At 37.3% G+C, this 26,495-nt stretch overlaps 1 protein-coding gene across 8 annotated transcripts in view; it reads left to right on the top strand.

Annotated features, from left to right (window-relative positions):
- The window catches only part of znf532 (zinc finger protein 532), a 141,411-nt gene that overhangs the window by 52,881 nt on the left and 62,035 nt on the right, over positions 1–26,495 (top strand). Inside the window, exon 1 of one of the 8 annotated variants that reach the window (XR_005633304.1) lies at positions 12,491–12,754. The exons of 6 other annotated variants lie outside the window; for them this stretch is intronic. Coding sequence is in view for 1 of the 2 variants with exons in the window: in XM_039750486.1 (XP_039606420.1) it covers positions 12,625–12,754 (130 nt within the window). In the remaining variant the exon portion in view is untranslated. Of the gene's footprint in view, positions 1–12,490; positions 12,755–26,495 lie in introns of those variants that run through there. One more of the 8 variants, XM_039750486.1, reaches the window with a different exon arrangement.

Genomic DNA, 26,495 nt, shown 5'->3' with positions numbered 1-26,495 from the left:
GTTAATGACAGCTTGTATGTATTAATCTGAGTTAAAAGTAGTTTGCTTTAAGTAAAAATCGGAAGTTACTAGATAGAAATATTTTTTCACATATTATTTCACATACAGTATGTAAAATTGCCTTAAGTGAAGACTGCTGTAACTCAGGACTTGCCTGTATAAGAATAATCGACAATAGAAATTTCTGCCAACAAAATTTTATTTGTGAGTGACGCTAATAATGAGGAAAAAAATAAAACTGCATTTAAAATTGGTAACAATAAAGTGAATGTTATGTGATCCTACAAAAAGTGCAGACTATATTTTGAATTAAATTTTTGTATATTGTTAGACAAATATTAAGTAGGTTTATGTTCTGCAATTGTCATTTCTGTTGAACATGTGGAGTGAACACCAGTGATTACCTGTTTTTCTTTAGGAATGGGACAAGCTTAAAATGTGAATTTATTGCCAAAACCATATACAGTAACTTTTCTACATCCACATGTCACTTTTTCAAGTTCTTACAAAGAAAAGCTTTGATTTCTGTAGTGGTGTTCAAGTCACTTAGTTAATGTGATTTTTCTTCAGACAATTACGCTTGTTACAATTTTAAGTTGCTTGTGCAATGTCTCCAACATATTTAGCATCAGAAGCTCCTTGTGTAGTTTTTTGGAATTCTTTAGAAAGCAGTTTTTCACTTATAGTGGGTTGTTGTTTTGTCTTGTCACAGCACAGATCATGATCTCCTGCCTTGTGTCATTTGACCTTTATCAAGCAAACAGTTTTCATTGAGAGTTTAGTAGCAGTGGTGCTTGTTCTAAAAAGCATACAGTGATGTGAAAAACTATTTGCCCCCTTCCTGATTTCTTATTCTTTTGCATGTTTGTCACACAAAATGTTTCTGATCATCAAACACATTTAACCATTAGTCAAATATAACACAAGTAAACACAAAATACAGTTTTTAAATGATGATATTTATTATTTAGGGAGAAAAAAAATCCAAACCTACATGGCCCTGTGTGAAAAAGTAATTGCCCTCTTGTTAAAAAATAACCTAACTGTGGTGTATCACACCTGAGTTCAATTTCCGTAGCCACCCCCAGGCCTGATTACTGCCACACCTGTTTCAATCAAGAAATCACTTAAATAGGAGCTGCCTGACACAGAGAAGTAGACCAAAAGCACCTCAAAAGCTAGACATCATGCCAAGATCCAAAGAAATTCAGGAACAAATGAGAACAGAAGTCATTGAGATCTATCAGTCTGGTAAAGGTTATAAAGCCATTTCTAAAGCTTTGGGACTCCAGCGAACCACAGTGAGAGCCATTATCCACAAATAGCAAAAACATGGAACAGTGGTGAACCTTCCCAGGAGTGGCCGGCCGACCAAAATTACCCCAAGAGCGCAGAGACGACTTATCCGAGAGGTCACAAAAGACCCCAGGACAACGTCTAAAGAACTGCAGGCCTCACTTGCCTCAATTAAGGTCAGTGTTCACGACTCCACCATAAGAAAGAGACTGGGCAAAAGCGGCCTGCATCGCAGATTTCCAAGACGCAAACCACTGTTAAGCAAAAGAACATTAGGGCTCGTCTCAATTTTGCTAAGAAACATCTCAATGATTGCCAAGACTTTTGGGAAAATACCTTGTGGACTGATGAGACAAAAGTTGAACTTTTTGGAAGGTAAATGTCCCGTTACATCTGGCGTAAAAGAAACACAGCATTTCAGAAAAAGAACATCATACCAACAGTAAAATATGGTGGTGGTAGTGTGATGGTCTGGGGTTGTTTAGCTGCTTCAGGACCTGGAAGGCTTGCTGTGATAGATGGAACCATGAATTCTACTGTCTACCAAAAAATCCTGAAGAAGAATGTCCGGCCATCTGTTCGTCAACTCAAGCTGAAGCGATCTTGGGTGCTGCAACAGGACAATGACCCAAAACACACCAGCAAATCCACCTCTGAATGGCTGAAGAAAAACAAAATGAAGACTTTGGAGTGGCCTAGTCAAAGTCCTGACCTGAATCCAATTGAGATGCTATGGCATGACCTTAAAAAGGCGGTTCATGCTAGAAAACCTTTAAATAAAGCTGAATTACAACAATTCTGCAAAGATGAGTGGGCCGAAATTCCTCCAGACCGCTGTAAAAGACTCATTGCAAGTTGCAGTTGCAGTTATTGCTGCTAAGGGTGGCCCAACCAGTTACCAGTTACTTTTTCACACAGGACCATGTAGGTTTGGATTTTTTTTCTCCGTAAATAATAAAAACCATCATTTAAAAACTGCATTTTGTGTTTACTTGTGTTATATTTGACTAATGGTTAAATGTGTTTGATGATCAGAAACATTTTGTGTGACAAACATGCAAAAGAATAAGAAATCAGGAAGGGGGCAAATAGTTTTTCACACCACTGAATATAATAGCACAAGCTCTTAAAAAGAAGGTGAGCGACAGCTGGGTTTTTCAATGCAGTTCTTAAGCTGCTGAATTCAAACTGTGAGCAAAAGATTTACACAAGTCAGCTGATCCACCATGTTTTTATTACTGATAGAGCATTTTTGACTGTTAGACTATAGTTTTGCCCCATTCTGTAATTTATAAAAATTGCAGTCTTATATTCCAATATAGTATAATTTTCCTCATGTTTACATGCTCTGTATAAGATTAGGGTTCATATATAGATATATCAATGACTATCTAATGTGTTGCCAGCAAATATTCACATTAAGGTTGTTATTGTTGCGTTTTTAATTAGTTTTTATTTCTGTAGTATTTTATTTTCAGTTTAGTTTCAGATTCGTGAAATTGTTGCCATTTCTCTTTTAGAATTTGTTTTTGTTGACTTACCTCGTTTAGTTTTTATTTTTGCTGAATATATGGCTATTTCTTAAAGACTAAGAAATCAACACAGTGCTTAGTCTGTGTATTGAAGGGATTGTAGAAAAAGGAAGATATATACATAAAAGAAATTGTGACGATTTTTGCTTAGCACATTTATACACTACATAGAGCTATCTCCTGAACATCTTCTATAATATTTGTTATTTGTGTTGTATCTGTGTCAGTCTGTTCACAGAAGAGGCTTCATAATGGCAGCACTGAACATTTTAAACTTCTGATTAAACACTTGACAGTACCTTATGAATCAAATCAAATGATTTGAGTTGATTTTTGATTTGATACCTTTTAAAGGCAGCTAATTCAAAGAACCTCCTAGACATTAAATAAATAGCTGTTTCAATCTTTTTATGTTTGTCTGACAAAAGTGACCAGACAAAATTAACGTTTGTTGTTAAACATGACCTGTAATTTTACCTACTTTGGTAAGTTTGTGTATTTTATTGCGGTTTTCACCCACTTCATAGACTTATTTATGAAAGCATTTTAGTTAGCCCCCCCCCCCCCCCATTTCCAGAAACCAAACCACCACACCATTCATTATACATTTACTCTTGTTTCTTTCAGCATCTGATTCTAAGTACTTCTAGAGAGTACTGTTCCATTTACAACCAATTTTTGCTGTGAATCTGCACAATAATATGTTCTGACTAGACAAATGGTAAAGATCATGCGTATCACGCTACATACTCGTATAGGAAAAAAAGGGGGGTAGTCAACAGCAAAAGTCAAGTATTTGTGAGGACAACTTTTTATTATACAGTATAACTGTCTATTCATGTATAGAACTTTAATCATTTGAAGCTTTAAAGAACACACTTGAAAATATATTTTTTAATGTACCGTGCAACTTTTCAGGAACAAACTATTTATTCATCCGTCCAGCTGAACAGATAAAATGTACATTTCCAAGAACTTAAAAAAACGGCATGAATTGTTTAACTGTGTTACTTTTTAAATTGTGTTTTAAAGACAAATAAAGTAATCAAAACAATTCAAACTTTATTTAAAATTCCTGCAATTAAATACTGTGTATTAGTATACAGAGTCTAAGAATCAGAGTCACATTCTGGACTTATAAAAATGACTGACAGTCAAAAACATATATTCATATATTTCATTTTTTCATATTTTCATTTATATTTTTTAGCAAATATTTTCCATCTATTCATAGATACAACCCCAACATCATCACCACCACCCCAGATCTGGCACTTTTAGTTTTTATTTGAAACTGGGAATAACTGTGGATTTGAGTGGTGTTTTGAAACAATAAGTTAGGAGCACACGCTGATACAGCGCATTGCCACACACACCACATGACTATCCCAGATTAGGACCCGAGTGCAGCCATGTAATGGGTGATACCTCAGCACCACACTAGTTCAGATGACATGGAACCAATGTGAGGTGTTTTTTTTTTGGTGGCTGGAATGCCAGATCTGCCACCATAACTGGAAATTCTCTAATCTGGAGGGATAAAGGCTGACACACAAATGCTGGTGAATCTGCCTTCTTGGTATCTCATGTTCACTTTTTTCATTCACTTTTATTGAGTGTTTATGTTCATGCTGAATTAATATGCAATTTATAGTCCATGATGTCAAAGCAGCACTGACAAAAAAAAAAAAACAACAGAGACATAGGTATCTATACTAATAAAAGGCAAAGCCCTCACTCACTCACTCACTCACTCACTCACTCACTCACTCACTCACTCACTCACTCACTCACTCACTCACTCACTCACTCACTCACTCACTCACTCACTCACTCACTCACTGATTCACTGACTCATCACTAATTCTCCAACTTCCCGTGTGGGTGGAAGGCTGAAATTTGGCAGGCTCATTCCTTACAGCTTCCTTACAAAAGTTGGGCAGGTTTCATTTCGAAATTCTACGTAATGGTCATAACTGGAAGCTATTTTTTCCATTTATTGTAATGGAGTTGAGCTCGAAAGCGTGGGGGAGTTTCGTGTGACATCATCACGCCTCCCACGTAATCACGCGATGCGTAGAAAACCAGGAAGAGCTCCAAAAGCTGAAGAAAACATGCATTATATAATTGAGAAGGCAGCGAAACAATAAGAAGCGAGCGAGTGACATATACAACCATATTCATGAGTGCTGCTACTGCGGAAACAAAGCACGGTGTAAACCTAAAGTTTAAATTAAGTTCATAGACAGGCTGCCGCTGGCGTTTGTAATTTAGTGCCTGCCCATATAAGGCCGTCCGTCAGCGGCAATCCAATAGAAACACTGCCGCTAAATATTCACGGGTGAAAGACTGTGCTTATGCAGAGGAAGATGAGATGGTCAGGGTGGTGTTTGGCACAAACTCAGCGAAACTGCGAGAGAAACTTTTAAGTGCCGGGTCTTAGCTAACATTAAATACAGCCGTGGACATAGCACAACATGGCACCAGCGCAGCTGGGAAACTTCGATGCATGTACACCGAGCGGCTCACGTGAACTGACGCAGTGCGCAGACAAAAAACGAATTACACAATTGAGAAGGCAGCAAAAAAATATGAAGCGTCTGATACATACAAGCATATTCATAAGTGCAGCTACTGCGGAAATAAAGCACACGGTGGAAAAGTCAATGTCCCGCTAAAGGAAGACAGTGTAAAAAAAAACCTGTGCATGCAGTGTGTCAGGTCTCAGATAAAGAAGAAGACGAGCTCTTTATTGATGCAGTAAGAAACGAATCGATGAATGAAACCTGTTATCTTTACAACGGTTGACAAACACGGAATGTAACTTGAACACAACACATACTACAAATATGAACCTGATTGAAAGAAATAATGATAATCAAATCCTTGATGACAGCAACACTCATGACAACACAATTACATTGACAATCTTGTTACGTTTTTTTCAAAATTTTTTTTTTCTTTTTCATTACTTCTTTAACACACTACTTCTCCGCTGCAAAGCGAGGGTATTTTGCTATATATATATATATATATATATATACAGTGGTGTGAAAAACTATTTGCCCCCTTCCTGATTTCTTATTCTTTTGCATGTTTGTCACACAAAATGTTTCTGATCATCAAACACATTTAACCATTAGTCAAATATAACACAAGTAAACACAAAATGCAGTTTTAAATGATGGTTTTATTATTTAGGAGAAAAAATCCAAACCTACATGGCCCTGTGTGAAAAGTAATTGCCCCTTGTTAAAAAATCACCTAACTGTGGTGTATCACACCTGAGTTCAATTTCCGTAGCCACCCCCAGGCCTGATTACTGCCACACCTGTTTCAGTCAAGAAATCACTTAAATAGGAGCTGCCTGACACTGAGAAGTAGAACAAAAGCACCTCAAAAGCTAGACATCATGCCAAGATCCAAAGAAATTCAGGAACAAATGAGAACAGAAGTAATTGAGATCTATCAGTCTGGTAAAGGTTATAAAGCCATTTCTAAAGCTTTGGGACTCAAGCGAACCACAGTGAGAGCCATTATCCACAAATGGCAAAACATGGAACAGTGGTGAACCTTCCCAGGAGTGGCGGCCGACCAAAATTACCCCAAGAGCGCAGAGACGACTCATCCGAGAGGTCACAAAAGACCCCAGGACAACGTCTAAAGAACTGCAGGCCTCACTTGCCTCAATTAAGGTCAGTGTTCACGACTCCACCATAAGAAAGAGACTGGGCAAAACGGCCTGCATGGCAGATTTCCAAGACGCAAACCACTGTTAAGCAAAAAGAACATTAGGGCTCATCTCAATTTTGCTAAGAAACATCTCAATGATTTCCAAGACTTTTGGGAAAATACCTTGTGGACTGATGAGACAAAAGTTGAACTTTTTGGAAGGCAAATGTCCCGTTACATCTGGCGTAAAAGGAACACAGCATTTCAGAAAAGAACATCATACCAACAGTAAAATATGGTGTTGGTAGTGTGATGGTCTGGGTTTGTTTTGCTGCTTCAGGACCTGGAAGGCTTGCTGTGATAGATGGAACCATGAATTCTACTGTCTACCAAAAAATCCTGAAGGAGAATGTTGGCCATCTGTTCGTCAACTCAAGCTGAAGCGATCTTGGGTGCTGCAACAGGACAATGACCCAAAACACACCAGCAAATCCACCTCTGAATGGCTGAAGAAAAACAAAATGAAGACTTTGGAGTGGCCTAGTCAAAGTCCTGACCTGAATCCAATTGAGATGCTATGGCATGACCTTAAAAAGGCGGTTCATGCTAGAAAACCCTCAAATAAAGCTGAATTACAACAATTCTGCAAAGATGAGTGGGCCAAAATTCCTCCAGACCGCTGTAAAAGACTCATTGCAAGTTATCGCAAATGCTTGATTGCAGTTATTGCTGCTAAGGGTGGCCAAACCAGTTATTAGGTTCAGGGGGAAATTACTTTTCCACACAGGGCCATGTAGGTTTGGATTTTTTTTCTCCGTAAATAATAAAAACCATCATTTAAAAACTGCATTTTGTGTTTACTTGTGTTATATTTGACTAATGGTTAAATGTGTTTGATGATCAGAAACATTTTGTGTGACAAACATGCAAAAGAATAAGAAATCAGGAAGGGGGCAAATAGTTTTTCACACCACTGTAGATATAGATATATATATGTATAGATATACATATATACATATAGATATAGATATATATATGTATAGATATAACAACAACACTCATATCAATGACAAAACAATTACATTAACAATCATGTTACATTATTTTTAAAAATTTTTCCTTTTCTTTTTCATAACTTCTTTAACACACTACTTCTTCACTGCGAAGCGCGGGTATTCTGCTAGTCTATATTAATAAAAGGCAAAGCCCTCACTGACTGACTGACTCACTGACTCATCACTAATTCTCCAACTTTTTGATCACTTTGTAACGGAGTTAAAATTGCTGTAATGGAGTTAAAATTGCTGGTGAAGGACTGTGCTTATGCAAACGAAGATGAGATGGTCAGGGATAGAATAGAAACACTGCCGCTAAATATTCATGGGTGAAGGACTGTGCTTATGCAGAGGAAGATGAGATGGTCAGGGTGGTGTTTGGCACAAACTCGGCGAAACTGCTAGAGAAACTTTTAAGTGCCGGGTCTGAGCTAACATTAAATAAAGCCGTGGACATTGCAAGATCGCACGAGATAGCACAAGCACAGCTGAGAACCTTCGATGCATGTACTCCGAGTGGCTCACATGAACTGACTTTGCAGGACTGGGAAAGGTAAACCCGTGCATGCAGTGTGTGATGTCTCAGATAAAGAGGAAGATGAGCTGCTTATTGATGCAGTCGGAAAGGAACAACCCTCTGACGCTGAACAAGCCTTTGTAGACATATCAATAGGAAAGCAAGGTGTGAAGCTTATGTTTAAATTGCATTCATAGACACACTGCCGCTAAATATTCGCAGGCAAATCCACAACTTAATCCCGGGAATGCCTGTTAAACATCTTAGATTCACGAGTACCGATTTGGGTAGTGATCACTTCGATGAATGAAACCTGTTATCTTTACAATGGTTGACAACGAAGATGAAATGGTCAGGGATAGACTAGACAAACACGGAATGTAACTTGAACACAACACATCCTCCAAATACGAACCTGATTGAAATAAATAATGATAAACAAATCCTTGATGACAGCAACACTCATAACAGTCACAAAACAATTACATTGACAATCATGTTATGTTATTTTTAAAATGTTTCCTTTTCTTTTTCATAACTTCTTTAACAGACTACTTCTCCGCTGTGAAGCGCTGGTATTTTGCTAGTATATAATATTTGGAATAATTCATTTTATGACTTGTATGGTACATTTCAGAAATCATTGTGGCACTGATGCAACATTATTCATGTTATTCATATTCTTCGCATACCTTCTTGCGGTTGTAATCAGTGACCGCATTCCCCCCCACCTCCCCCCCGATCTTTCCCAATCTCCACATTTTGGTGCATGACGGTGTTTCTTTTGTACTCCAGGACATGCAGAGGAAAGAATAGTACAGAGAGGTCAGTTCCACGCTATATGCAATCATCAGATTCAAATGTTAACAGTTCCCACACACCCAAGGACCGTCCTTCCTACATTTACGAGATGTGTACCTGTTGCAATGTACACACTTTTCTCTATGCTGTGGTTCCGATTACATTAAAGGAGCACCTGACACTGACTGAGTTTGCTTTTCTGGGATAAGCAGCAGTCTTGGAACAGAAATTTGTCGATATTGCACCCTCTTTTTCCATCGCCTTTTCTTGTAAGAAGTGACAACGAAGTTCCTCTGCATGGTGAGCAAAGAACACTCATCTTTTCTCAGTGACCCCCATGCAAGCTTTTCACAGTACATGTGCATTCATCACCACCAAGTCAAGCATGTTGTAGCACACAGCAACTGGCCACCTGCGTGCTCCTGATCGTACTGAATAAGCTCAATGACTTTATGCTGACACTGTTAGTTAGGGTCAAAACAGGAGGGGAGAGCTAGAGCGTGAACGTGACTGAGAGAATAAAAGTTGAAAAAAAAAGACAACTTTTACTGCTACGCCACGGAAACTGTTGTATCGTCCTTGAACCTTTTGTGAAAGTGTTTATTTGATCTTTGGACTTCAGGCTTTGCACATTCTATAGTTTATGCCTACATTTTGTAACATTTATTACTAAAATATGAAAAAGTTTCTGTTTTAACAATGTGTTTACACAGATTACTGTTGAAACGGTACACACATGAAATGCATGTGTTCCAAATAACAATCTATTATTTCCATTCTAAAACTCCAGCAGTTCACTCACTCCTAGATAATCAAACAAGGCACGAGCTGGGAGAACTTAGTGAATGTTCTGTGACAGTGGGGGATGGAATAGCCGGCTACTTGCTGCTTGTCTTAATCTGCACATTTACAGGACAAAGATGCTGACGGAGAGGTGCAAATGGATTTAAGGTGGGCCGGATTTACGAGTTTTCTCATAGGCTCTGGTAATTCTAGTGTTAACAGACATTTGGACATGAACCCAGCATATGAAGGCTTAAAAAGAAGAACATTCACATATTAAATAAGACCTTATGTCCAACACCCTGTGAACTCCACCTTATTAATCCGCTGTCCCCCTTTCTCATCTGCTATATGTCGTCTTTGATCCCTGTATGTGTAATCATTTTCCTGGTATGATGATTCCTGGTAGGGGTTGAAAGCTTAGGAATAAAAAAACATTTTAAGATATGTGACTCATCTTCTTCCTTTGTGGATTTCATATATATTTGTGTATATGTGTGTGTGCATGTGTATATAGATATTTGTATGAACTTCATCAAGTTACATGCAATTTATATTGTTATGACAAGAAAGTATTTACAATTTACTTTTTTTAAACCAGGGGTTCTTAACCTGAGGTCTGTGGACCCCTATGGGGTCCATTGGTGGGTTTCAGGGGGTCTGTGAGGGTCAGATAAAAATTAACATTTATATTCACTATACAGCCCAGTACTGTTGATTTAGAGTAGATGTAGTAGTAGTAGTAATAATGGTAGTAGAAAACATAGTAGTACAGTAGTAAATCTGTTTTAATTTGCACAAGAGGATTGTATTTCATAATTATAAAGAGTGGTCATTACTTTTTGCATAAAAAGGAGTGTTTTTTTTAATTGTTTACTTTAAAGTTTAGTAATAATTTGTGTATGTCATATATGTATGAGACAATCAAATCTCAATAAATTAAAGTGCAGTATATTTATTGCATGCAAAGTTGTGTTTATGTCAATATTTCTGGGGAAGGGGGTCCATAGCTTTCGTCTAATTCTTAAATGGGTCCATGACTCAAAAAGGTTAAGAATCACTGTTCTAAACCATAAAATAAATGTGTATTAGTACCTACAAAGAGACATGCACATGCAAATACAGATACAGTATTTTTGTACCTAGCTAGTTACCCACTCATTTTTCTTTGTTTTATGGATTATATTGCCAAATTGTTATGTATCATTTACGGTGAATACACAATACCGTATGTAGTTCTGTAACATTGCTCTAACAAAGGATTTACGTAATCACTTGAAAATAATATTAATATTTTGTAATAAACATTCTTCATTTCACAACCATTGTATCAATTGAAACTGGAGCATTAATGGGCCCTCTGCACAGAGCTTAATTTTCATCATCTGACGACTACTTAATATTCTCATCACAGTTTAGAAAGCTGGCTGCTTTGTATGTTTTACAGCTATAGTCTTTTCTAAATGCAGCTTTGGGCTAGAATACACTTAAAATGTGTGGTAAATACTTTTCTTCTGAAATATGCTTAATCTTAACTTTAAAAAGAGCCTTGTGTTTTAAGAGTTTCAAATTTTAGTTTTCAGTTTAAACAAAGCTTTAAATGGGCTCTGTTTAGTCTAACTGCTTTTGGATTTATGTGTAACAAAGATTGCCTTCTGTGGCAAAACATTGTTTTGTTACCTGTAGTTATGTGATTCATTTTAATCTTTGAGCAATGACAGGTTTTATTTAAATTTTTTTCTGATTTAAAAATGCTATATGCTGCATTTCAATGAATGGTCTACTAAAGTAAAGATCCTGAAACAACATTATGATTTTAATATAAGGCATGACAGGAGTTAACTAGTCATCTCAGTGTGGCCTCGATCTGAGCCTTGATAAGAGCAGTGAGCTCCAGGGAGACTGCTTCTGCTGCTTTGCTGGGGGATGGCCAAGTGGAGGTTGTGTTCATGGCTTCCCAGCTCTGTAGCTTTAAAGCAAAATGGAGGACATTTTTTTTTTTGGTTTGTTTTTTTTCTTTTCCACGTACTAAAGGGTTATAGGGTACTTGCTAGTATGTATTCAGCCAGTTTATGAGGTATTTATCTTTAGCTCTGTGCACCACATATTGGGCAGTAATGTAGGAATTAACTTTTTACACTCAGGAATCATATTTATTACTATTTCACTGCATCATTTTGATTTTTTTACTCTTATCCCTGATCATCATTTAATAAATTGCATACGAACAGTAAGCAGCAACCTTAAACAGTTATATGATCAGTATTTGTATGCAGCAGGTTTCTTTTACTCCATGCTGCATATTATGACTTCAAAACACTATCAGATGTAAATTCAGTATTAAGATGCATTTTAACATTATTTTTTTCAAAAAAGAATTTAACTTGGAAAATCTGTTGCGGTTTTGGGTAAACAAAGAGAGAAGCTGCATCTTAGCTGCTCTCAAACCTGTTTTTTATTCCCATCATATACAGTATATTCATTTTCAACCTAAGATTGATTATTTGGTTTTATATATATATATATATATATATATATATATATATATATATATATATATTCATAAATAGAGTTACAGCAGCAGTGTGGTGCCTCAATTGCTAGAAAAGACACTTCACCCTCCAGCTTACACGTACACAATGGCCTTATTCTGCAGTGTAACACTGCCCCCTTTTTTGTCTCTTTTCTGTTAACTGTTCAGCTTCTGCAAAGAAATCACTCCAGGGCAAACAAGTTCAGTTTTAAAAAATGCAGACAAATGGAAGATGCATAGAAGGACAGTCAAGACAGCTTTTAATGGAAGATACCTTTGAATATACTACACATATCTGTATATGGGTATGGTACAGCTTTGTGCACCCCTGCCTTTTCTTTCTCTGAAGATATTTTTTACTTGCTTTTTTTTTTTTTTTGCACTAACCTTCTGTACACAGTCAAGAGGCCCAGTTGTCTGCAGGCCAGAGGGCCAATGCTAATTGACATTGCTTTCTCAGGGGATAAAAGATTGGGGGATGGGGTATCTGGAGCCCTGAGGTGTGTGGAGAAGAGGAGAGGCAACCTGCAAAATAATACAGCTGAATATTGCAACACAGACAGAGGTAGAGATTGATTTCTTAACAAACAAAAAAAAAATCTGTTAACAGTCAAAAAGTATTTCTCTTGCCTTATTTGTATTAATCCACGCACCTTAAATGTGACACACTAATTATGTCTCTTTTTGTCAAACATATTTTTTATGTCTTTGTTATAAATGAACCATTAGGTTAAATTCTGGATGTTTAGATTGACTTTTTTTTGTTTGCTTTTTAGTAATGAGGTAATAAATATCACTGTGCTTTGTGTAGGCCTTGTATGGTTAGAGCAGTTGAAGACCAAGCAGTAGAGACATAGTGCTTTGTAAGCTGTGAATATGTTTCAGGCAACAGACATATTGCTAGGGTGTGTCTCTGCAGTGCATGCTTTGTTTTGTTTTATACAGAGATATAATGAAATCTTTATTCATGTGAAGATTTGTTTCAGTGTTTAAAAACTGAGCAGCATATTGTAAGAGTGTGTGCAGCAGCACAGGTTTCCATTGGCTTTATGTGGGGTGACCAAAACCAGCTGAAACCGGTTTGAGGCAGAGTGAAGCTTATGAACAATGCCGTTACTGAGCTACAGAAAGATAGCTGGCTGCTTCATGGCAGCCAAAATTGCAGAGGAGCCTGCAGACCAGTGCCATCCCCAACACTATGGTTGTACATTAGGCACACAATTTCGGGTATGTGGCTATCGTGATCATAAACATTATATCTCAGCCTGGATGTAAAGAAGAATTAGGATCTTTTTTAGAAATTGCTTTTTATGTGTCTTCCTCTTTGGTGCTAGAGATGAGATCATCAGCATGGATGACCCTGTTTCTTCATATTCTTCTTTTTTTCTTTTTTTTTTAGCCTGTCCTGGATGACAGGTTCATTTTTGATTGGGGTTAAGGGTTTTGTGCACTTACAGGGAAGAAAAAATAAAATACTTGCTTTTACTTATGGGACTGGATTTTGATGGTGAGGAGTGTCAGATTTGCATGTTGCACAAATAATGTTGCATGTATTCTGTATTCTACATTCAAGAAGCATGATACTAATTCATAAACTATTAAATGTGTTTCTGTATCTGTACTTCTAAATATATGTATGTTTGTTTGGGTTTTTCTGCTTGCCTGCCTGTCTGTATGTCTGTTTGTCTGTATATATCAGTTGTCATTTATATGTGTCTATTTGAATCCCTGCAGACACACAGGTATATTTGTTGCGAGGTACTCCATTCTAAAGTAGGCCTTTGTTGTAAGCTTTTATCCAATACTAAATATTTAAAATATTTTTGGAACAAATGCTGCTTATATATATATATATATATATATATATATATATATATATATATATATATATATATATATATAGTATATATATATATATAATATGTATAATGAAGTGCAAACAAAAAGGAATAATTATAATTTGCATGAAATCTAATTAAGGCTTTAGTATTTTTGCAGCAAAATGTGTTTCTCAGTTGTTAAACATTATGAGTAGCTGTACATGTTTGTTTTCAAGCATGGCATAATAAATATTGTATGCCTTTTCTGTTTTTTATTTTATTCTGTCCTTCTTTTTTCCCATTTTGTTTTCCTATTTTGCAATAATTTGTCTTGAAGTGGTTCAAGATGTCCAGGACTCACATTCCTGAAATTCCAATAAGAGACTAACCCAAACTGGCTTCTCATTTCATTGTTTTTTTAATGCTTTGGAGTTCTGCATTTTTGTAACATTTAAAATTTCTGACACCAAAAGAAAAGGTCCTTCATTCTTGAATTCATTTTTTTGCAATGAATTTGTTTAAAGTCTTAAGCACAAACATTCCCAGCAAGCAAATCAATTGTGCCATTGAATGTTCCAAACATATTAATCAGAAAAATCAAAACTCCTATTTTCTTTAGAGATAAGTGTTGGATTGTATATTTTATATTATTTTTTGGATGAAACATATGTAAAACATCTGCATGAATCATGTTTCATTCCCCAGAACAAGATCTAATGGTCATACAAAGAAAATAGGTGTGGCATACCCAAAGACAATGTGAATATACAGTACACAATTCATACCAGAAGCTTTCTTAATTCTCAGTTCAGGATAAAATCTAGAAAATCAGAGTAATGTTGACTTTCATGCTCATTTTAGTAGGTTGCATTTTTCATAACAGAACATGCATTGCTTTGTTCAGAAATACTGGTTTAATAACCAGAAAAAATGGAGTTTCACTTCCCTTTAAGGTCCGAAAGCATATTGTAAGTTTGATCAGTAGTTGTAATTTGATACATTGTGAGAGAATGTTGGGGTGTGTGAGTTTGCCCTGCAATGGACTGTTTCATCCAGTGCTGGCCTCTTCCTTTTTTCATTTTTTTCCCCAACATATGCTGTGCTGCATCTAAAATCTCGATCAGAACAAAGCAAGTTTAGAAAAAGCAGAGATGGTTTATTGATTGTTTGCTTTTTTCAAAATTACATTTACTGAAAAAAATGTTATTTGAAAATGGTATGCTTCATGGCCCTGAAGCAGGGGCCCCTAGTATTTTTCCACTGTGACTCTCTTTCATATATTTAGCAATTACACAACATCTCATCAGTAGAGTTGGAGTGGGGGATGGGGTGAACATGTCATAGCAACATGGCCATGGCCCTTTCAGAAGGGTTTTCCTACAGCCTTTACTGAGACCATCTTGAAAAGCATAGCTTATGAACACCTGTAAAGGCTTCAGAATTTTCTATAGTAAATAATGTTACGTCCACAGTTCTTGTGTACACACTTTGAGAAAAATAAATGTCATGCAACAGAGAAACACAGTGTTTTATTTTTTCTTTTTCATTTTGAGTATGTGTAGTTGAGTGTTAAATAGACTTTTTTGTACTGGTTTTCTAATCCCTTTTTGTTGTTGTCTTCATATTTTACATAATTGTTATAGACGGTGTGGCTGGCAAAGTGGCTAAGCACGGATGGGTGGGGATGCCTTCTAGATTTGCATGCTCTTTACTTGTTCATGTGGGTTTCTTTTGCAGTCTTTAGTTTCCTATTACACCTCAAATATATATGTATTGCCAGGGTAATTTATTATTCTCAAATGCTGTAGTGTTTAAGTATGCCTGTAATGAACTGACTTTCTGTTCAGAGATGTTTCCTTCCTTTCCCCTTTGCTGTAACAGGCTTCTATTCCACAACCCGGTAACATAAAAAGCAGGTTCATAAAATGGATGGATGGATATAAATTTACAGCAATGCTGAATATTATTATTGTTATGTGAAACAGAACTTTAGCTAATCTTTTTAAACAGCGGTAAGGCTCAGGGAATTCAATACATTCAGTAATTGTAAAGCATAGGTTTAAACCTAATGAAAGGAAGTGGTAGCATTTTTAAAACGGTGTGCTGCCAGGAATAACAATTATATATGAACATGAGCCATTATCTTTTTATGAGAAAATTAATAGTAAAGCACTATATATGTAGTTACATATTTAGTTAATACGAAATTTGTAAATCTTTTGGAATTGCCTAGATTTCTGCACTTTTTCAAATAACAATGTAATGCTCATCTAAGTCACAATAATAAACAGCCACAGTCTGCTTAAATTAATAATACACAAATGTTTATTTTTATTAGTTCCAAATATGAAGTTAAACAATCACAGTCAAATGTTGGAAAAAGGCTATTTGGAGAGATTGTAGGTATGAGTTGGAGGTGCAAAGCCCTGTGAAAAAGGTTCAGAGTTTATTTGATGAACACCAGAGTCTTTAGAATAGCAAAAACAATCAACAGTAAGAGAATTTGAGAATTTTTAGAATTGGAGAAATGTAGTACTGTTCCCGCTTTTCTTAAGAATGATTATTCTGTAAAGATTATGGCAAGAACACAGGGAGCAGTACTGAAAGAGGTGAAAAAAAATCCAAGGGTAATAGCAAAAAACCTTCAGAAATCTATGGAAGTTAGCAAAGTCTCTTTTGAGTTTTTAAGCAAGACAGTAAACAATGTTTTCAGTATTGTCCAGAAGCAGCACAGTTATTTGTGTTTTATTAGTGTAAGGATATTGCATTGCTAATTATGGAAATGTAAAAGTCAGTTCACATTTTTATCAGTAATTATTGCAGAAATCCAGGTAATTCAAGTGGGTTCTCAAACGTTTTCTTGCAACTTTATGAGGATAGTAGATGTAAACATTCTTTAGTTATAACTAGAAGTGGGCATTATAATACCATTTATGATAACACCAATATAATTTCAACAATAAAATTTTGCAGTGAATTATGATGTTAGTATGATGGACAGCAGAGACAAAAAAAAATTACAGGTATCCCCTGAGACATGGGGGTTCAAGTTACGTGTTTTTGCATTTATGGTGGACTTCATTTAATACATATAATCTGAGAATCAGTGCTTCATTTCCTGTTGAGTGCTGCCAACAGCTGTACAAAACAAAGTTGCAAGAAGTCTAGCAGATCAGCCTTCTAACATTCTTTTGTGCAGCAAAATCCACCTCCTTCCGCTGCTGCTTCATTTGACACCTTGCGTTCAGCATCTGGTCTCTCTCGTCTACTCATTGCGATGGAAGAGATAGAGGCAGATGTGGATGATCCAGAAATATAGTTCAAGGATTCAGCACCTCTTCATTTTTCCATTTCCATTACCCTGTCACTCAACACCTCAATCATAAACCACCGATTACTGTCCACTCCTCTCATCATTCTAAATTTACTTAATAGGTGTGATATTTGGGGTGGCCAGATGTATGCTTTATCCCAACATATCCTCTTTTTGACACTTAAAACATTACATTGCATATTTTTATTTGTTCTATGCACTGCCATTAGATAATGTGAAATTGCATGCAGTGTTAACTTGGTACTGTGATTAATGCATAGGTTATATTACTTTTAAACGTGGAAGTTGTTTTTTTTTTTTAAATAAAAGTATGTACATTATTTCAGTTTGACAGAGTTGAGAGCTTTAAGCATGAGGCAGAGCTACATAATGATCTAACAACTGCCCATAAATAAAAAAAAAAGATGCCCAGATGAAAGTGTATATTTACAGATGGCTTAAAGTAATGCCCATGCTTTCAATCAGGATGCGGGGTGGGAATCCGAATTTTCTATTTGCAGAACTGGTACACTGTTTATGTATGTATTGTGACACTAGAGGGCGCTGTCGCTCCTCAAACCCCACAGACAAATGTCCAAGACACCAAGTAAAAGTGCTAGAAATAATTTTAATTTCTTTTCCTTTTGATATTGTTCCACCACACGCCCCAATAATCAATAATCCGATACAAATAACAAATCACAATAATACAATCCTCCACTCCTGCCAGCAGCTCCGTCACTCTACCTCCCAACTCTGACTCCGCTTGCTGGGTTTCCCATAGTCCTTTAAATAGTCCATGACCCGGAAGTGCTCCTGTCCTTCAGTCCATGTGACTCACTAACTTGGGTGTACTTCCGGGCTATAGGGAAAATAAAAATCCCGGTGTCTCCCTGCAGTGTCACCAGGTGGCACCCACGGCACCCATCAGGGCTGTGAAGTCGAACTCCATCTCCCATGATGCCATGCAGGAATCAGGGGCACCTCCATGCTGCAGGGAGGACTACATCTAGCGGCCTGGATGTGTTGGCCAGGATAAGTGCCCGGTCGTCTCTCACAGTATTTATTTTTATTGATTTTAATCGGAAACATACTAATTCATACAGTCTAGTCAAAAGTGACAAATCAAGTCAAAGCAAAATTCAGCCCCCACCAAAGAGAAAGAGAGAAGTTACTCTATAAAAGGAACAAGAAAGGAAGGGTATCCAATTCCCTGAGATGGAAGCTTAATCTTAAATGTTATTGATTAGATCCAGTCATAATTTAAAAAGTTTTGAACAGAAACTCTAAGTGAGAATTGATTTTTTCCAGTTTCAAGTAGTATAGAACATCATTTACCCACTGACTTAAGTGTGGTGGGGTGGGATCCTTCCATTTAACTCTACGGGCTGTCTGGGAGTACACAAAACACAGCTGTTAATGCATTAAGAGTGATTGTGATACCAGTGCTGTCTGATAGGCATGCAGAGATGTTTGTCCAAAATGTTAATTTGGTGCACACCCAGAACATGTGGCCCAATGAGGCTGGAGCTAGATTGCAACTGTCACATGTTAAATCTTGCCCTAGAAATGTTTTGGACAATTTTAAACAAGATAAATGCACTCGGTAAAAGATTTGAAGTTGAATGATTGAATGCTTTGCACATGTGAAGCTCAAGTGTATTCTGTGCATGGCTGCCTTCCACTTCTTTTCTAAAATATTGAGTGACATATCCTTTCCTTAGATATGTACAGTTTTAACTGAATTACATCATACTTAGAATAGTGATAGTCATCAGTGGCAGAATTCCATGTATAATATGAGAAAAGTGCTACCTGCATGACAGCATTACTAGACAGTAAAGTTTCTGCTATACAGGTGCCAGTCATAAAATTAGAATATCATGACAAAGTTGATTTAATTCAGTAATTCCATTCAAAAAGTGAAACTTGTATATTGGATTCATTCATTACACACAGACTGATGTATTTCAAATGCTTATTTCTTTTAATTTTGATGATTATAGCTGACAACTAATGAAAGACCCAAATTCTCGGAAAATTAGAATATTGTGAAAAGGTTCAATATTGAAGACATCTGGTGCCACACTCTAATCAGCTAATTAACTCAAAACACCTGCAAAAGCCTTTAAATGGTCTCTCAGTCTAGTTCTGTAGGCTACACAATCATGGGGAAGACTGCTGACTTGACAGTTGTCCAAAAGACGACCATTGACACCTTGCACAAGGAGGGCAAAACACAAAAGGTCATTGCTAAAGAGGCTGGCTGTTCACAGAGCTCTGTGTCCAAGCACATCAATAGAGAGGCGAAGGGAAGGACAAGATGTGGTAGAAAAAAGTGTACAAGCAATAGGGATAACCGCACCCTGGAGAGGATTGTGAAACAAAACCCATTCAAAACTGTTGGGGAGATTCACAAAGAGTGGACTGCAGCTGGAGTCAGTGCTTCAAGAACCACCACGCACAGACGTATGCAAGACATGGGTTTCAGCTGTCGCATTGCTTGTGTCAAGCCACTCTTAAACAAGAGACAGCGTCAGAAGCGTCTCGCCTGGGCTAAAGACAAAACTGCTGCTGAGTGGTCCAAAGTTATGTTCTCTGATGAAAGTAAATTTTGCATTTCCTTTGGAAATCAAGGTCCCAGAGTCTGGAGGAAGAGAGGAGAGGCACAGAATCCACGTTGCTTGAGGTCCAGTGTAAAGTTTCCACAGTAAGTGATGGTTTGGGGTATCATGTCATCTGCTGGTGTTGGTCCATTGTGTTTTCTGAGGTCCAAGGTCAGCGCAGCCGTTTATCAAGAAGTTTTAGAGCACTTCATGCTTCCTGCTGCTGATGAACTTTATGGAGATGCAGATTTCATTTTCCAACAGGACCTGGCACCTGCACAAAGTGCCAAAACTACCAGTACCTGGTTTAAGGACCATGGTATCCCTGTTCTTGATTGACCAGCAAAGTCGCCTGACCTTAACCCCATAGAAAATTTATGGGGTATTGTGAAGAGGAAGATGCAGTACACCAGACCCAACAATTCAGAAGAGCTGAAGGCCACTATCAGAGCAACGTGGGCTCTCGTAACACCTGAGCAGTGCCACAGACTGATCGACTCCATGCCATGCCGCATTGCTGCAGTAATCCAGGCCAAAGGAGCCCCAACTAAATATTGAGTGCTGTACATGCTCATACTTTTCATGTTCATACCTTTCAGTTGCATTGGTCTTAATTGATATTCTAATTTTCCGAGATACTGAATTTGGGACTTTCATTAGTTGTCAGTTATAATCATCAAAATTAAAAGAAATAAACATTTGAAATACATCAGTCTGTGTGTAATGAATGAATCTAATATACAAGTTTCACTTTTTGAATGGAATTACTGAAATAAATCAACTTTGTCATGATATTCTAATTTTATGACCGGCATCTGTAAGTATTGGTGGTAGATTAGGAAATCTGGGCAAACTTCTTTTAAATTTCACACTTACACAATACAAGAGTAATGTGTCACTGGAAAATTGTATTTTAGGCAGAATTGTCCTAAGGATGCATGCATATTGTGGTTGTCATAGTAGAATGTTGTCAATATACAAACCGGATTCCAAAAAAGTTGGGACACTATACAAATCGTGAATAAAAACTGAATGCAATGATGTGGAGGTGCCAACTTCTAATATTTTATTCAGAATAGAACATAAATCACGGAACAAAAGTTTAAACTGAGAAAATGTATCATTTTAAGGGAAAAATACGTTGATTCAAAATTTGTCAACAAATCCCAAAAAAGTTGGGACAAGACCATTTTCACCACTGTGTGGCATCTCCCCTTCTTCTTACAACACTCAACAGACGTCTGGGGACCGAGGAGACCAGTTTCTCAAGTTTAGAAATAGGAATGCTCTCCCATTCTTGTCTAATACAGGCCTCTAACTGTTCAATCGTCTTGGGCCTTCTTTGTCACACCTTCCTCTTTATGATGCCAAATGTTCTATATAGGTGAAAGATCTGGACTGCAGACTGGCCATTTCATTACCCGGATCCTTCTCCTCGCAGCCATGATGTTGTGATTGATGCAGAATGTGGTCTGGCATTATCTTGTTGAAAAATGCAGGGTCTTCCCTGAAAGAGATGACGTCTGGATGGGAGCATATGTTGTTCTAGAACCTGAATATATTTTTCTGCATTGATGGTGCCTTTCCAGACATGCAAGCTGCCCATGCCACACACACTCATGCAACCCCATACCATCAGAGATGCAGGCTTCTGAACTGAGCGTTGATAACAACTTGGGTTGTCCTTGTCCTCTTTGGTCCGGATGACATGGCGTCCCAGATTTCCAAAAAGAACTTTGAATCGTGACTCGTCTGACCACAGAACAGTCTTCCATTTTGCCACACTCCATTTTAAATGATCCCTGGCCCAGTGACAACGCCTGAGCTTGTGGATCTTGCTTAGAAATGGCTTCTTCTTTGCACTGTAGAGTTTCAGCTGGCAGCGGCGGATGGCACGTGGATTGTGTTCACTGACAATGGTTTCTGGAAGTATTCCTGAGCCCATTCTGTGATTTCCTTTACAGTAACATTCCTGTTTGTGGTGTAGTGTCGTTTAAGGGCCCGGAGATCACGGGCATCCAGTATGGTTTTACGGCCTTGACCCTTACGCACAGAGATTGTTCCAGATTCTCTGAATCTTCGGATGATGTTATGCACAGTTGATGATGATAGATGCAAAGTCTTTGCAATTTTTCGCTGGGTAACACCTTTCTGATATTGCTCCACTATCTTTCTGCAACATTGTGGGAATTGGTGATCCTCTACCCATCTTGGCTTCTGAGAGACACTGCCACTCTGAGAAGCTCTTTTTATACCCAATCATGTTGCCAATTGACCTAATTAGTGTTTATTGGTCTTCCAGCTCTTCATTATGCTCAAATTTACTTTTTCCAGCCTCTTATTGCTACTTGTCCCAACTTTTTTGGGATTTGTTGACACCGTGAAATTTTGAATCAACATATTTTTCCTTTAAAATGATACATTTACTCGGATTAAACGTTTGATCTGTCATCTACGTTCTATTACAAATAAAATATTGACATTTGCCATCTCCACATCATTGCATTCAGTTTTTATTCACAATTTGTTTAGTGTCCCAACTTTATTGGAATCCGGTTTGTAGGTATACCTGTAAAATGTCTGTAGAAGTCTGAATACCAAATGTCCTCCCTGAAGTAAACACAGTATAGTTTTTAGATGGCTGAAGTATATTATTATTATTCACAGTGCAGCAGCGATATTTAATTTATTAAAGTGAAAGTATGTTTCCTGTTAGAAATGTAAGGGGATTGTTTAAAGGAACAGATGATTGCAGGAATGAGAAGAAAAGGAAAAAAGGAAAAGGCAAGGAGCAAAAAGAAGCACATGTTTTGGTGTATTTTGGAGTGACAGTTTTCTTTTCAGAGACCAAGAATTTAAAAGTTTTTTGTATTTTAGAAAGACCAATCATTGACTTGTATTGAATCCACAACGTTGTTACTCTACAACCTGCAGGCTTTCTTTGGAATCATCTGATTATCCTTATAGTATGAGAAAACTGTTTTATCTGTTGTGAACAAGCACCCATGCAATTTTCATTCAGTGTTACTTTGACAAACTGGACTTTTATCAGACTTTGTAGTTGAGGTGTGTATAATTGTGTATTGTGATGCTGCTTGGCTAAGGTAACACATGTTATGGTATAATATTTTGTGTTTAATCTGATATTATTAAGTGCTGTTAATCATATATATCACTGTATTAAATATAATCTCTTACATTTACACTGTTTTATCTCTCCTGTCTAGAGGAATTGGGTTGGAGGGTGTCAGGCCTTTTGCCTTGAGCCGCAAAAAATCAAAAAAAATATAGTGACTCTGACACTCACAAATATTAGTGGGTGTTCGTAATCAATGACTTAATAAAATAAAATAATACTATAAAAGAAATTAAAATACTTACCTGGTTGCTGATTATGTACTGTATATCCTTTCATTGATCAAGAGCAACATTAATCATACTTTGAGAGGATGTAAATAGTGTGGTGGGGGCCAAGACCAAAGAATTTAAAAGTGTGAGTTATTTCAACTTTGTATCTGGTAAGAAGAAATCCATCTCCTGCAAGATCTGTAAACAATGAGCTCAGTGTATATCAGAGCATCTCCGTGATGTCAGACCACAGTAAGAAAAAATACACCACAGTAATGGCAGTCTCTCTTGCTTACATTTGGAAGAATCAAGTAGCACTCTGAATGTCACTTCTATTTTTTTCCTCTGGCATCTCAAAATGCTTACTGGACAGTTCAGAGTCCCAAGTTGTGAACAATTTGCTTTGCAAAGTATTTCTTTTGATTATAGCAATGGATGGTATTTGATGACATACTATAAACAAAAAGGAGCCTTAAAACACAACAGCACTTTGTGCATTTTGTAGTCTTTTCTACAATCTAGGTAGCTTTTATCAACACTTAAAGAGTGGTTTCTTCAAGTTGTAGGAAAGAGGTGTTGAGTGATCAGTTTTGCCTTTGGCAGTCTGATGATTATTGTTAACTAGATTCCCACAATGGGGGACATCAAATTAATAATGAGTGTGAGTGTGGGATCTCTTCTTCACTTTCCAGCTGGGCAACAGTAATATGATGAGGTTCACACATTGGCAAAAGTGTACATTAAAAACTTTCACTTTCTGTTTTTTTATCAGTACATAGTGATAGACTTACTGTCGACAAATAACCCAAACACGCTTGTTGGTCTAAATAGAATTAATACAATGTATTTTTAAAATAGGATTATAGAAGATGGGTATACATAAGAGTGTGTGTGTGTGTGTGTGTGTGTGTGTGTGTGTGTGTGTGTGTGTGTGCATATTGTCACAGAGGACACAGATTGGCAGGCACACTTTATAATGGATGGAAGGAAGCAGGTGGAGACGGCAGGAATGGCAGAAGGAAGGCGCATTCTCTCTTTAGAGAGGTCCTGCTTGATCAGGAAGTGCTTCCTGTGTGTTTTATATGTTAAACCAGATATACTCATAGGTCTGGCATAAAGGCATTCTGCCTCACCCAGGTCAGTTGGAGTCAGGCAGTGGTGGACGACGTTTACTGGAGAGTAGTGAAGGAGGAAAGGAAATCAGAATAAGAACTTGGATTGTGCTAAGAGAAGGAAGAACTTGTTAAAGGTACTATATACAATAAAAAATCTTTATAAACCTTTGACAATGTGTCTGGTTGTGGTGTTTGGGGCTCTGTAGTGCATCCTCTACCTTCAATATATATATTGAGCTTTTGGTACCAGGAAAGTGACACTGACTTACTCACAGCTACCTAACCCAAGCTATTTCTATGTATGAGATGCTGCTCGGCAGTTTGTAACTGGATTAAGGAATTTAGAATGAGAAAATCATAACAGCTAGACCTTATCCTTCCCAAAGTTGTTGCCTTCTTAATTGCAGTGACACCAATATCATAATATATTGGCTGGCTTTAACCTATCTATTTTGAATCATAATAGCTTTCAGGGTCAAGGTAGGTGTACTTATGGTCTGGTGTAAGCAAGGCTTTGTTCCTTTCCTGGTGGGCTTTTTCCAGACGCATGGTACAATCTTCAGAGCATTTTCTTTCATTATTTTAAGAGCTTGTCTATTTCTTCTGATTACAGGTGATAAAGTAGTTTCTTTTTGAGGTTCAAGCAAGCGGTTTCAGTCCTCTTGTTGTTAGCAATGATACGTCTGCTGGTGATCAGCCAGCCCCCGTCATTAGCAAAGTAAATGCATGTCTTTTACGCTTGCGGTGTTTCTCTGCTCTACCAACTCCTATTATGGATAGTCTTCCTTTTTTCCAGTCCAGCCCCAGCTACCCTGAACAAAAGGGATTTTTTTTGTTGCAGCCACATTTTAAAAGCACTGGAGTTTCTGTAGATCTGGATTTTGCAAAGGGTTTTTAAATGAAGGGATTAAGATCTTACCATTGGTTTCTTGGGTGCACATAAACCCATCCTTTGGATTGCCAATCAGTGCAAATGTCTGTCGATAAATGTTAAACATCCCTGAGTTAAGGTCCTTTGTTTGAACTTGGGTGTCCAGGTAGTACCTGTAAGAGCTCTTCCGGTAGTGTAACTTGATCCATTGTGTAAGGAATTTTTTCATTTTTGAGTAAAATTCTTGCATAGACATTGCAATTTTTAAAGCTCCCAATTACTAAAAAAGTAATAAGCCAACTAATCAATTACCAAAATAGTTGTTAGTTGCAGCCCTAATTGGAAATGAACCAAATCAAACTCTTGCAACAGGAGCAACTAAAAGTAGCTTCTTAAAGTATCTCCTACATTGGAACTATACAGTATTTTAAACAACTGATACACCATTAGTGATATGCAGGCATATTGCTGTTGGTATAAAGGAGCCCCAGTAGCATTTCTTGACACACTTCTACTGAATAATTAATTGGATGGAGGACTGTGTTAGTACTTTGCTACTACCTCTAGGGGATTCAAAATGTGTCCTATAACTGAGCCTATTCTTTTAATTAGCTTGTTGATTTGGTGGTCCTCTCCTAAAATGATGTTAGCAGACCAGCACAACACAGCTTAGAAACACACTAGCCTAGCACGTCACAACTCAGAAAATTGAACTGGCCATCACAGAGTTATATAAGATGGAAGGATGTCATTGCCCACATTAAAGGAAAAAGAGCCTCCTTTGTTATACATGTCATCTGTGTTATGAGATCAGTTCAGCCAGTCACTTATGTGAACCCCCAAGCACATATAGGAGTGCATCCCCTCAACATCTACTCCCTGAACAGTGATTGGACATAGAAGATCTTTGGTGCAGCTAAAGTCAATAACCATGTCCTTGGTTTTGCTGAAGTTTAGTTGCAGACAATTCTTTCTGCACCAAGAAACAAAGTTCTGACGCCTGTGTCTCTCCCCACTTATCACTGTACCCCATACATGCAGAGTCATCTTAGAATTTCTGCAACTGACTTGACCTGGTGTTATATTTATAGTCTGAAGCAGGGGTGCCCAATGCGTCGATCACAATCGAATGGTAGATCACAAAGGTAGTACAGGTAGATCGTGTTGCATTCAAAAAAAAATTTTTTTAAACATTAGTCTATCATATATCCTCCCTATGGCATTTGCCACTTG

Source organism: Polypterus senegalus, chromosome 4, assembly GCF_016835505.1.
Source record: "Polypterus senegalus isolate Bchr_013 chromosome 4, ASM1683550v1, whole genome shotgun sequence".
Lineage (NCBI taxonomy): Eukaryota > Metazoa > Chordata > Cladistia > Polypteriformes > Polypteridae > Polypterus > Polypterus senegalus.
Note: the sequence above shows the minus strand (reverse complement) of the source record. Positions and strands in the feature narration are given on the sequence as shown.